The 13,292-nt window shown below is 31.5% G+C and overlaps 3 protein-coding genes across 4 annotated transcripts; 2 read left to right on the forward strand and 1 right to left on the reverse strand.

Annotated features, from left to right (window-relative positions):
• Positions 1 to 183: 183 nt before the first annotated feature.
• Positions 184 to 3,614, reverse strand: VhaPPA1-1 (Vacuolar H[+] ATPase PPA1 subunit 1). Its single transcript, XM_013322419.1, has 2 exons — positions 2,839 to 3,614; positions 184 to 1,593 (listed from the first exon to the last, which is right to left on the reverse strand). The coding sequence occupies exon 1, from the start codon at positions 3,479 to 3,481 to the stop codon at positions 2,864 to 2,866; it is 618 nt and encodes a 205-aa protein (XP_013177873.1). The 5' UTR covers positions 3,482 to 3,614; the 3' UTR covers positions 184 to 1,593; positions 2,839 to 2,863.
• Positions 3,615 to 4,138: 524 nt separating this feature from the next.
• Positions 4,139 to 8,539, forward strand: disp (RND transporter family member dispatched). The gene has a single exon (XM_013322418.1). The coding sequence runs from the start codon at positions 4,322 to 4,324 to the stop codon at positions 7,673 to 7,675; it is 3,354 nt and encodes a 1,117-aa protein (XP_013177872.1). The 5' UTR covers positions 4,139 to 4,321; the 3' UTR covers positions 7,676 to 8,539.
• A 361-nt stretch (positions 8,540 to 8,900) lies between these two features.
• On the forward strand, positions 8,901 to 13,202 carry Ist1 (increased sodium tolerance 1-like protein). 2 transcript variants are annotated; one of them, XM_013322811.1, is made up of 7 exons: positions 8,902 to 9,176; positions 9,299 to 9,461; positions 9,758 to 9,977; positions 10,448 to 10,593; positions 11,349 to 11,486; positions 11,908 to 11,958; positions 12,371 to 13,202. In XM_013322811.1, exons 1-7 carry the CDS (start codon positions 8,995 to 8,997, stop codon positions 12,578 to 12,580), a joined length of 1,110 nt encoding a protein of 369 aa, XP_013178265.1. In that variant the 5' UTR covers positions 8,902 to 8,994; the 3' UTR covers positions 12,581 to 13,202. The 2 variants fall into 2 exon arrangements, with proteins under 2 accessions (XP_013178266.1, XP_013178265.1); XM_013322812.1 differs by lacking the exon at positions 11,908 to 11,958 and having other exon boundaries at positions 8,901 to 9,176.
• The last annotated feature ends 90 nt before the right edge of the window (positions 13,203 to 13,292 follow it).

Here is a 13,292-nt window from a genome sequence, read left to right on the forward strand (position 1 = left end):
AACATTTGCTTAAACTAAGTTTAATTATGACCGAAAAACCCAAAATCATTGTACAAATATTTTGACAACATAAATGTCGTTACTTGGTCATCAATTACTTATAAATCACATGACATCTCATGTGACTTACCAAACCGTTAACATTCAAAGTTATTAGGGAAAAGGTATAAAAAATAAAACTCCTTCAAATTTTATCTATTTATTCAACATACATAATATCTACATTTGCACAAATATATTATTATCGCATCAATAAACAGTACTCATAATGCTCTTATAATACTTATCTCTTGTTCTTGCAATATGTTTGCACTCAATTTGTGCCTAACGACGACAATGTATTCCATAACCATATGGCTTTCATCATTGCCCCATCATAAAATGGATAATAATAATATATTTTACAATAAATTAGTAAGATTTATAATAGTGCAAGGAAGCAAACTAATATTTACAATTGGAAACATTTAATATTTCGTACGACATTCCAATGTTTTAACTTCGAAATCTAAAAAGTAGTTCGCATTCGTTTATTTTCAGTAATACACAAATTGATGTTTAATTTGTCTCTTAAATCGAAAACCTGGTTGTTATTTGGCTAAGGAATAAAATCTCCATTAAAATTTCCTAAACTATGACATGCGTTCCTTATAAATTTCAATACATAAACGGCTAGGTTATTTGTAAGCATCTTAAAACATGTGTAAGCTAAACTATATAACTGACAGATTGGGATATCAATAACAATAGTTAAGTTCTTGTGTCTAGTTGGAAAAATATAGTACTATAGTGTTAACTATTTACATCTGTTGAACCAATCAAAGCTTTCATTAGTTTTATGATTTCATGGAATGTTTAAGCCTTATAAAATATGACTAGATACTACATTGCATAGTTTTAAACTATTTTGAGCACCTTTCTATTTAGCAGTGTTATAATGAAATGTTGATGTTAATACTATACGAGTTTATGTATAGATATATAATAAATACATAGATGTCATGCAATTAGTATCTAGTCACTTCCAAATCAGGACACTGTAAAATGGATAACAACACAAACTATTGTTTATATGTATTCTAGAACACTCCAATACAATCCAGACCTGTTCAATAGACTATCTGACATCTTAGCACAATATTAAATTAATCGAAGAATAAAACTAAAAGTATCTTTCAAAATATTTATCTCTAATCCGGTAATAAAAATTAATGAAAATAATTTCTTACAGTTTTTCTTCATCTTATTGAACCAATGTAACTAATTCACTTGAGTTCGAAATAAGCTTAAAAAATATAAGACTTATGAAACAAATACAGTATTAACTAATAAATAACCAAAAAGAAATATAATTGAATAGAGAAAAATGGTGCTAAGATCAGATTATTATTAAAACAGTTGCCTTTCAATTATAGAAACAAATCTCATTTAAATTTATAAATAACATCAACAAAATATATTTTGATTAAGAAGTACACGAGTCCAACACTTAACATAGAAAACTTCACACATGTGATTGATGTATTTGCGCTGAGCACTGGCTGTCACAGATTTAAGATTGAAGGTCAAGGCAGGATGGTCCAGTGCTGTACACTGAAACACACAAAATTACATCAAATTCACACCATTGTATTTCAAAAGGCAGTTATCACTTCAAAAACATTGGAATGAAACCAATCTTACTTATATTACAAATTACTATAATACAAAAATTATATATAAACACGGCTAAACACTCACATATATTCATCAGGCTGAGTGGTACTGGTATTATTTCGCCGACGCTGCCCGTCGCTCACTCGGGAGTCGGTGTCGCCACGGGACGAATATACGTGAGTGTTTAGCCGTGTTAATACATCAATTTAGTATAATGTCTCACGAAAGTTTGAATAATTTACTATAATAATAATATTTAAAATAATAAGCATTATGTGAATTATATGAATGGAATGGCACCTCACTCTTCATAATTGACCACAAAGCGGTTCAGTTAAGACAGGATGAGAAATACATGCCATCGAAAAATTTCTCCTATCAGTTATCACTAAAAAGTCGCTATATATTTAATTATCATACTATGTTACAAATATGATAAATGTGAATGTTTGGATGGATAGATGGATGTTTGTTAGAAGGTATCTCCAGAAGGGCTGCATTGGTCCTGATGAAATTAAGTATTGATGTAGAACATTGTCTGGAAATACATACTCTACATCATAGATTTGTGTTTGCTAAGGTCCTATCATTAAACATCTTTATTACACATTTTTTACCTTCCGAACTTTTTAATTCATTCTTTAACATGACGCAAGGATCAAACCATCGCAATTACATGTTGTCTGAGGAACTTTTCACCAAAGAGAAGAAATATAACATTAATGAATCATGATTATGTAAGATTTTTTTTTTGTAATAAATATAAGGATAATAGTACACTTGTTTTTGCAATAAACACTTCTGATTTCATAAACTAAATGGGAGATGTGAACATGTAAAAATTAAATTTAATAAAATAGCACAAATTGTGTTCAAAAAATAATTCATTAGAATTACTCCTATACATCTAATAATTCTATAGAACCTGAAGACATGCCTAAAATTTGTGTTTCTGTAGTTGAACTTATTCCCTTTTTAAATAATAAACTGTCACATAATCAGAAAGTAGTTTGTAGTATGAGAAAAAATGTAGCCGTAAAGCATCTATCTTAATTTACTTGAAACAAATTGAGATGAGATGCAAAAGTAATTTAAATTCACCATTATTGAAATATGATTCTAAAACAATATAAATTAATAGTATCTATTCAATTATATCAAAAGAAATTAAAATATACTTACACTTAATTTCAAGTATTATCTTGAATTACTGGTTACCCATTTTAACCTTTGACGTCATGTAGATGCCGACGATGAGGCCGAAAAGACCAATAGCTGATCCAAAGATTTCTACAATCAGGATCTTAACAAAAAGAGCTGCGTTGGCAGCATCCGAGAGGGCGGCTCCTGATCCTACAATGCCCACAGCGATACCGCAGAACAAGTTCACCAGACCCACGGCCAACCCGGCGCCGAACATCACATATCCAGCCATCCAGTTTTGCTGCTTGATGGCTATGTCAGTCAAGGGTTCCGTGTACTTCTCGAGCATTCCTGACAGCACGATCGCAGTAATTAAACCGTAAATTGCCACGGCTTCACAAAAGATGACGGAGATCAAATTCTTCGTCTTGATACGCGGAGCTTTGACACCTCCTCCGACTATGCTCACTCCCGTCGTATGGATGCCCATAGCCGCGCCCACCACGGAGAAAGCTACTGCAAAAGCTATTCCCAACGTACCCCACATGTATGGGGAAGTGTTTTCCAGGAACCATCCGACACTTATTTGCTCACCTTTTCCATTCAGGACATAGTACATTGAAAATATCGGTATGACAATTGCTACAAGGAGCACCAGCAAATACGTTAAGAAGTACCTCATCTTGGATGATTTTGAGTCAATTGGAGCTGCTGAACCAGAAGATCCCAAAAGGGACGGCCTTTTTTTCTCCAATTACTGCCTTGACAGAAAACTCAAAACGAAGAAGTCTTGTGATCACAAGAGTCCATAGACAAAGAAATTATTGCCATAAGCAAAAAAAATGGCATTTTAAAAAGACTAAACACTCTAATTAAACTGTACAACTCCATCGATTTTTCTCCTCGTGACTTTAGTGTGAGCAAACGATCTTTTTTTAAGGACTTACCGCTTTAAAATTTATTTCCGATACAAAGCTATAAAAAGACAAAGTCGATTACATATGCTATGCTTATAAAGCCAGTAAGTAAGCAAAAATAATATCTGAAATATATGTAATATATATATGTATTTTTCTTACAATTACGCCAATTATTTTACTATTAAGATTGAATTTACCTAAATATGGTTATTTTAAATATTATGAAAATACGAAAAATATATGTTTACTTGGATAAAGGACTTAACATAAAAATATGTTGGCGATGATAATGATGGTTTTTAATTTTGATGACTTCTTGGTAACTTCCACTATTGTTAATTTATTATCTGTTTTTCACACAGCTGATCATTGACAAGGGTCTTTAAATCTTTGATAACAATAGACAATAGGAGCAACAATGCGTCATTGTTTTTCTTGCCATAAAACATCATTCCGAAGTTCCAAGTTATTGAATGTAATGACAAAAATGTAGTATGATTTAAACACATTTTCAGTTTATTTTAATAAAACGTTACAGTCTCCCTAATACAAAAGAATGGCTTAAGAAGTAATAATGAGTTCAACGGAACCGCTACACAAAAATGTTAACATTTTACGCCAGGTTTATTGTTCGTTACTCGTACCTTTATATGTTTGTAGTAATTGTTGTTTTAACAATTTTAACTGTGATTCCTTTGATATGTCACGAGTTTCCATCATTTTCGGATCCCATTGTGGGATTCGAAACCAGAGGAACTTCATTGGCACATCGCTTTATCGCTTGGGAAAATCTCATCGATGAAACAAGGCCATCTAAAAGACTCGCAGTTAACCCTAAAGAAATAGCAGATCAAAAACGTATGAACCATACCTACCACAACCGAATTCAGAATAAGGGAAAAATAAATCGTGAACGAACTAAGAATAAAGGCCGGAACAAAAAGAAGAAACCGAAATACTATTCTACTGGCATTGAAAACAAAATTGAGACTTCGGACAATTCAACTGCTAAAACTTCAATAAATGGTCATGTTCATTGGGGATTTGGAAAAAATGTTTCATTTGAAGATGTAAATGCAGAAATGTTAAAAAATCATACAAGGAAACAGTGGGTATCTTTAAAATCTATGCAGCGTACTCCTGACAAGATTCATCACAATTATGCGACCGGTATGTGTGGAGCTCCCGTTTCTGATTATTCTCATTTAGTTGTTTCTAACTCTGAAAATTCATCATTATTGGAATTTGAAAATGTTCAAAAACTATGTAAATTACAATCTCTTCTAGTTCAAGTAGGTGGTAAAGAGTATTACAAATTATGTCAGAGATCTGTACGAGATGAGGAGTTGTGTTGTCCGGTGTGGAGTGTGCCAAATTATATAGCTTTAATGTCGGGTAAGACTTCTTGTGAAAATATAACAAAAGAAGACGTAACAAATGCAGTTGTAATTTTAAAGAAGTGTGCCAGTTATTTCCATGATTTTAAATTAATGGCATCATGTGAACTAAATCAATGTAGGGTACCAAAATATTGTTCACAGTATGATGCTATATATAATTTGCTGTTTTATCTAATAGATGGTAATGCTTTTACTCCACCTACATTCAATAATACATTTGTTAAAAATGTTATGATCTTTCTTCCACTGGCATGCAGCAGTACTGTTCTTCCATATTATCAGAAGTTACAAAGTTCGATTTTGTCTTACGATACTCTAAAAATTCCTGCTATTGATTTTGGATTAAAGAATGCACTTTTTGATTTATGGATAATCCAAGATACATGGTTGATAGGTCTGGGTGGAATTTTTGTATTTATATGTGTATGGGTTTATACAAAGTCTATTGTATTAACTTTACTGTTATTTGTAGCTATAACATACACACTTGGTGTTGCATACTTCTTATATATTTATGTGTTCAATTTAGAATTCTTTCCCTTCATGAATTTATTAGTAATAGTTGTTGTGATAGGAATTGGAGCTGACGATGCATTCCTATATGTCAAAATCTGGAAGATGATTAGCAGTCAGCTTATAAGAGATAACATAGTAACACAAGAGAGTGAACTTACGGAAATTAAAAATATTTCTAGTGCTGGTGAAACTATTCTAATACAAATACTTGAAGAGACATTAAGGCATTCTATTCTTACAATGTTTATTACTACATTAACAACAGCTGTTGCCTTTTTTGCTTCATATATCAGTTACATTCCGGCTATAAATTGTTTCAGTGTATTTGCTGGTACTGCAGTATTAGTTAATTTCTTCCTCATGATAAGCTGGTTGCCAGTATCAGTATTTATATTAGATGTTAAATTGTACTCAACTAGTAAAAAGCCATGGAATATTGTGATTTATAAAGCTATTAATGAAATTGGTGAGGATATCAGAGTTATATTGAATAGATTTATAATAGCATTTGTTACAAAATCGTACATAGGTATTGTAGTAATTTTGGGTGCTATAGGAGTTGGTAGTATTGTTGTAGTTTTTTACACCCCAGGACTTAAATTACCAGATTCAAGACAGTTCCAGCTGTTTCAGACTTCACATCCATTTGAAAAATATGATATGGAATATCGAGATAGATTTCTGTTTGAAAGATTTGGCAAAGATTTAGGTATTGGTAGTAAAATGCCTTTAAGGTGGATATGGGGTGTAAAACCCATTGATAACGGCAATCACATGGATCCTGCTTCAACTGGACATTTAGTTTTTGACACAGAGTTTTCTATATCTGATCCTAAGTCTCAACTTTGGTTGGCACAGTTTTGTAGAAATTTAAAAGGCCAACCATTTTATCAACATACCCTGGGTCCCTTATTGCCCAATTGCTTTATTGAAAGCTTTAGAATGTTCATGAGCAGAAAATGTATTGATAATATTGATAAAATAAATAGAACACCATGTTGTGAATCTTCAACTTTTCCTTATACAAAAGAAGTTTTTGACTTTTGCATTTTAGCAGCAATGGAATCATTATATCAAACTCCTAGGGAACTTTTTATGCCAGGAGTAGCTGGTCCTAAATTTTTAAGGAGTGCTAATCCACCCAATGTCTCAGCAATTGTTGTAGAATTTGAGAGTGTTGTTCCATATTCAATGTCTTACACTGCAATGAATAACTTCTTTCTACAAGTTGAAAATTGGACGGAACATCAACTGAAGTCTGCCCCACCAGGCATGCGTAATGGTTGGTTTTTATCTGACCTACATTTTTATGATTTACAGAAAACATTAGCGAGTGGGACTGTGACTGCTTTAATATTGTCAGCTAGCTTAGGATTTATAGTACTTATACCAGCTACCTTTAGCTTTATCATCAGTATTTGTGCATTGGCAGCGATGGTTTTCTCATCAACAGTAACTATAGCCATCTTAGTGTTAAGTGAATGGAAATTAAATGTATTAGAAAGTGTAGCAATATCAACATCAGCAGGGTTAGCTGTAGATTTTAGTCTTCACTATGCTTTAAGTTATACAAATGCTAGTGGCACAAAGTCTACTAGAGTTAAATATGCGTTAACAGCATCCTCTGGGCCTACTGCGGCAGCTGCACTGACTACAGGGTTTGCTGGAATATTTTTGCTTCGATCAAATCTATTACCATATTCCCAAATCGGCGCATTTTTGGCATTAATAATGTCTGTCAGTTGGGTATATGCTACCTTTTTTCTATGTTCCCTTCTTCAATTGTTTGGGAAATCTTCGGGCAAAGATTCAGCTACTGAAGAAAGAAAATCTATCTCTCGCGTCAGTTCTATATGTTCCGGAGTGCCTAATTTAGAGAGTCATGAATTAGAACATTTGGCAGACAGTAATCGCACAAATATTACGCACTCTCATAGTCCTTCTAGTATTAGTGCAACTACAGTAGTTCTTCATGATGACTGCCCAAACTCGCTCAGTAGATTTGAGAAGAAAAATAGTATTGATGTAGAAAATGACTGAATGTTTAGATGTATAAATTTATACCAATCATAGCATTCAATCAAGTTTGGAGTATTTTTGCAATTTTGCAGTATTATTTTGACTTTTTACTTTCTTTATCTTTTGTAATGTAAATTTTATCATGATTGTAACATTTTGTACATATATTTACTATTTTATTATTGTTAAACAACAACATATAGGAATTATTGTGACAATAAATATAGTTCACACAGACAATATGTAACAAGAGAGCTTAGATTGATTATTGAAGTATTTTGTTGCTTATTAATATTTTCATTTTAAATTCAACCTCATTTGTACTATTGGTATATGTATATGATTACTTAAAATTCCTTGTCAATTTTTGGTGATTAAATAGTTAAAATGTTAAGTATCTCAAATATTCAAGAACAGTATTTATCGATTAAGAATTTGCATTTCATAAACAACTAAGATACAAGTTGTTTTCTTTGGTAGTATTATTTTTTATCCAGTACTACTTCATATTAAAAAACAGTATTATTTGATCCGTTCTATAGTGATATAAGGTATTAAATGAAGAGTCTCAGTATATTGTTAAATAAACATTTGATATATGCAAAATGTTATATCAACTGTTTACATATGAACAAAATTATATTTTTGTTACAAATTTATTGTGCCAATCTAAAAATGCAAAGTATACTCGTAAGCCTAATGATCTGATACGTGTAAATTATGCTCAATGAATGCATTTTCACAATTTTAATAGTAAATATAAATGTTTTATGTTGAATCTCTAATAATGTAGTATTATTTGTAAGTAAAATATTATATATGTCCTGTATTATGTGTGTACTTAAGACTAAATACGTCATGAAAGTAAAATAAAAAGTTACTTTTTCAAATTTATTGTTTCAATTAACCTCAAGAAAATGTAAAACTAATTAAAATATTGATTGAAACTAAACTTCGTTACGTACTAATCAATTTACAATATGGCTTATAGATAAATTATAATCTAACGATGTTTTCAATTTAACGGTAACATAACGGCCTGAGAGGTATCTTTATTGATATTGATGATTATTGTACCCTTGTAAGTAAATAGAGGAATCTTCGAATATAAATGGAATCTATAGATATGTTTTCACACCTATATTTTGTGAGACTTCCTTATATTGTTTTGTATAAAACATTTGTGACTAAAATATCGTATGCGTAGATTGGAACCTGATAAATTTGACATAAGAAGTGTCAAAATGACATGAACAGGAACTATTATTCATGCAACAAACAAATAAGTGTAATACGTCTTACTCATCAGTAGTTTTGTGATATTAATTAAAGGCCACAAAATGTTTTCCACAAATCCGAATTACACGAAGCTCAAAACTCACTTAAGGCTGGCTATAAACCGTCTTAAACTACTTGAAAAAAAGAAAACCGAATTGGCTTTAAAAGCTCGTAAGGAAATAGCAGAATACATAGCTGCTGGTAAAACTGAACGGGCTAAAATCAGAGTGGAACATATAATCAGGTATTTAACAATCACCAGCGTGATATATAATGCTTTATTTTATTATATGTAAAATTGTGTAAACAACTTGCCTGCGAATTCTTTGTCTGAGTTTTACTTTCTAAAATACCTATTTGTTTTAGAGAGGATTACATAGTAGAAGCGATGGAGATTGTTGAAATGTACTGTGACCTGATACTAGCAAGATTTGGTCTTGTTACTCAAATGAAAGAATTAGATGAAGGTTTAGCTGAAGCCATATCAAGTCTTATTTGGGTTGCGCCACGATTGCACACTGATGTACAGGTATAATAGTTATGATAATCTTTCTCAGGGACTTTGTAGTTATATCTTGCTAATATTATAAATACAAATATTTAGATAGGTGGATGTTTGTTAGAAGGTATCTGCATAATGACATAATGTTTTTATGTAAATTGTTTACTACTTAATGCTCTACAAGTTTTATTAAAACAGTGTATGCTACTATGTAAGGAATTAAGTAATAATTAAACTGTCATAAATATAACAAATAAACACATTTGATATGATGTTTACCATATAAAAATATGTATAATAATATTACTTAAATTTGTTTTCAGGAACTTAAGATTATTTCAGATTTACTGACAGCAAAGTATGGTAAGATTTATGCAGATGCATGTCGCAGTGAGGATGTGAACACAATAAGTGACAAACTGAAGCACAAGATGTCTGTTCAGAGTCCACCAAAAATACTTGTAGAGAGATATCTGATAGAGATAGCTAAGAAATATAATGTGGAATATGAACCAGATGAACAAGTTATGAGAGAGGAAGAGGGTAAGAATTTCATAATACTGTTATTATAGACATGTCATAATATTTTATATTATAAAAGTTTTCCTTCAATTGTTTATATGTATATAACTTTGGTTTTCCCCTTTTTTAACTATCTTACTAATATTATAAATGCGAATGTTTAGGTGGATGGATGTTTGAAGATATCTCTGGTACAGATTCTTGGATCTTGATGATATTTGGCACAGATGTAGAAAATAGTTTGAAAGAACACAAAGGCTACTCTTTAAGGTTTTTTTAATTCTGTGCGGACAGAGTCTTGGGCGACATCTAGTATATAATAACTTTGGATTTCCCCTTTTTAATTATTAATAGTAAATATTAGGCATGTTAGAATTTAAATGTCTTTTGTTAAAAGTTATTTTTAAAAATAGTAATTAATTACTCCACATCTGAAATTGTAAAATCAAAGTGTCAAAAAACATGTTTAAATTGCATTTACATTGTTTTAGGTCGAGATGCATTGCTAATTGACATCAATGGTCCACCGATGCCTCCAGGGTTTATAGGTTACCCGCCTCAACCTCCCATGCCCCAGATGCCCAGCATGCCTAATTTGCCTGGTCCTACTGTGCAGCCATTTTCTTATCCTTCTGTTGTAAGTATTCTGGGTTAAACTATAAAAAAAAACAGTTGAACTTGGATAAGTGAGAAACCTTTATTGATGAGTGTAAATGTACAGTCCGGATGGACATCCACCATAAGTGAGAAATTTGAGTTAAAGAGAATCCTCTATTCTTCTTTGTCATTACAGTCTTGTCAGACTGGTCGTGGCCATCATGTATCAGTGACCCGCTTTACCAGGCGCCGCCACTCCTCCCTAGTCGCTGCCTTTTTTGTACATTGGTGCAGGGGGACATCCACAGCCACTCGGATTTGGTCGGTCCACCTCATAGGCCGATCTTCCTCATGGTCTGTTGCCCTCAACTTTCCCCTGCACCACCAAGCGCTCGATGGATTCGTCATCACATCTACAGAATCCTCTATAAGCGAGTTAAATATTGGAGTCCCTTTGACTCTTGCTTATATAAGTTCAACTGATTTATCTTGTAATGTTTGATATTTGTGTGGTTTATAAAATAAGTAATAATTGCTTATGTGTAATTTCGCTTGGTTGTACAGCATGTAATTTTTTTGTTCAATATAATAGATAATGATTGTGTAATCTCTAAACAGGTAAGTAACAAAATGAATGGATTCCTTTATTCAAAATCTGTATGTACATTGTGAGGTGGTAATTTTCGGTTGAATTAAAGTATGTGGTAATGATTAGAAAAAACTAACTCATATTTGTAATTTGCAACTATGACATTATAACATATTACAGTAGTTAATGATATCTTTGTCTTGTAGCAACCTTCAGGTGGGAAAGCTGGTGGATTTATAGCAACCCCACCAACCAATTATCCGAGTGGCCCCAGCGGTTCACCTATGAACTATAACTTGCCTCCAGGAGTTGATTCAAAGAATTTAAGTAACAGCTTCCTTCAGGTAAGAGTTTTTTTAGTGTTACATAAACATTGTATATATTTAATTCATGATTACATTTGAATGTAATTTTAATATTTAGCACAATTTTTATTTCACAAGGTTTAATATTGCACACATTTTTTGACTCATACTTTTCATGTAGTTGTTTGTAGCTTGACCTTTTTATACTAATCTGCAGATAATTTAATGTCTATTTCCACTGCGTGCTTGCCGCATAATCGCCATTTGTATGGAGACACGATTTCTATTTCCACTCGCGATAAATGATTAGTGCAAATAGGCATTATTTTGCATGAACTTGATTTTTTTTTTCATAATAATTCAGATTTCAGTTAAAGAATCATTACATTTTGTCAAGTCATAAGCAAGCGTTGGTGAATTTTATGATTCAAATGTTACAAGTTTATTTTTCTGCTTACAGGAAGAAATGCATAATCTACCGCCTGCTTATGATAGTATTGCACATGATATGGTAATTTCATTTTTTTTTTTAGTTTTAAGCATTTTGTTTCATCTAGTATTTATATAAAATACTCGTATCAATGTTACCATACTCCTCTGAAACGACTTGACAAATTTTTATGAAAGTTTATATGCACATTCAGTAGGTCTGAGAAACGGCTACTATCTATTTTTTTTAACCCGCGCAGCCGGAGTCGCGGGCAATAGGTAGTATTTCATAAACATAATAGAATAGAATGTGTAGTCAACCTTAAATGTACAGCATTATAATTAGGAATGATTTGTAAGTGTGTATTTAAAAAGTTCTTAATCCGTTTGAATTATAAATTATTCTTGAACATTTTACTTACTAACATACAAATTTTAATGATTAGACTAAATATAGGGTGTAAATTGACCTGTAATTTTAAACTATTCCGCAGCCGGCACATGTACCAACACCACAGCCAAGGTCTCGTGTACCACAGAACTATTTCCCGGAACTACCAGAGTTACCGTCCGTACCATCAGACTTGCCATTGCCCTCCGTACCACAAAGCAACGACAACACTCCTAAGGACTCCAGTGCACCTGATGAAATAGATTTTGAAGATCTCAACAGACGTTTTGAAGAGCTAAAGAAGAAAAAGTGAAGTACTCAACACTAGTGTATATTTAATTTGGCACGTTAGCAACAAGGATACTCTTCTATTTAGTGTGCCAACTTAAGTATTTGTTGTACAATGCTTGCATATTATTTGGTTATAAAATGAATTTTCGTTATAAATTGAAATAAGTTATAATTATTAACTTTTTTTTTAGGTTATAATATGTTTAATAAACAAGATTTTTTTACGCTAGATATTATATTGGTTAAAAATTAAGTTACAAGTTTCATAATAATGTTACGACAATACTTTAAATGCTTTATTTATAGAGTAAAAATATTGATGATAAAAATAAATATTAAATCTATAAAATATTTTAACGAGCATTAAACCGACATATATAATTCATAAAATGGTTATTGAAAAAATTGCTTCAGATTGCTAGTTTTACATTGATTATTAGATCTTCATTTTATTAAAATGTATGAATATATTATTGTAAATATTTAATTTAAGGACATAATTTGTACTTTAAATCTGATTATTGTAACAAATTCATTTATTCCATGCATTTTAACTACTGAAACACTTTGAAAATATATATATATTTTTAATCTCTGACGTCCTCATTGAAAAAAAAAATTAAAATGTGTTTGAGTAGTGAAAATCCAGGTGATTTTTAAATTTCCAAGGTGCATAAATAAAAGATATTTTTTTCTCTTTTCGTTTTACATTTATTATTGCTGCACGTATCGTT

The sequence above is a fragment of the Papilio xuthus genome, unplaced genomic scaffold, assembly GCF_000836235.2.
Source record: "Papilio xuthus unplaced genomic scaffold, Pxut_1.1 DF825928.1, whole genome shotgun sequence".
Taxonomy (NCBI): Eukaryota; Metazoa; Arthropoda; class Insecta; order Lepidoptera; family Papilionidae; genus Papilio; species Papilio xuthus.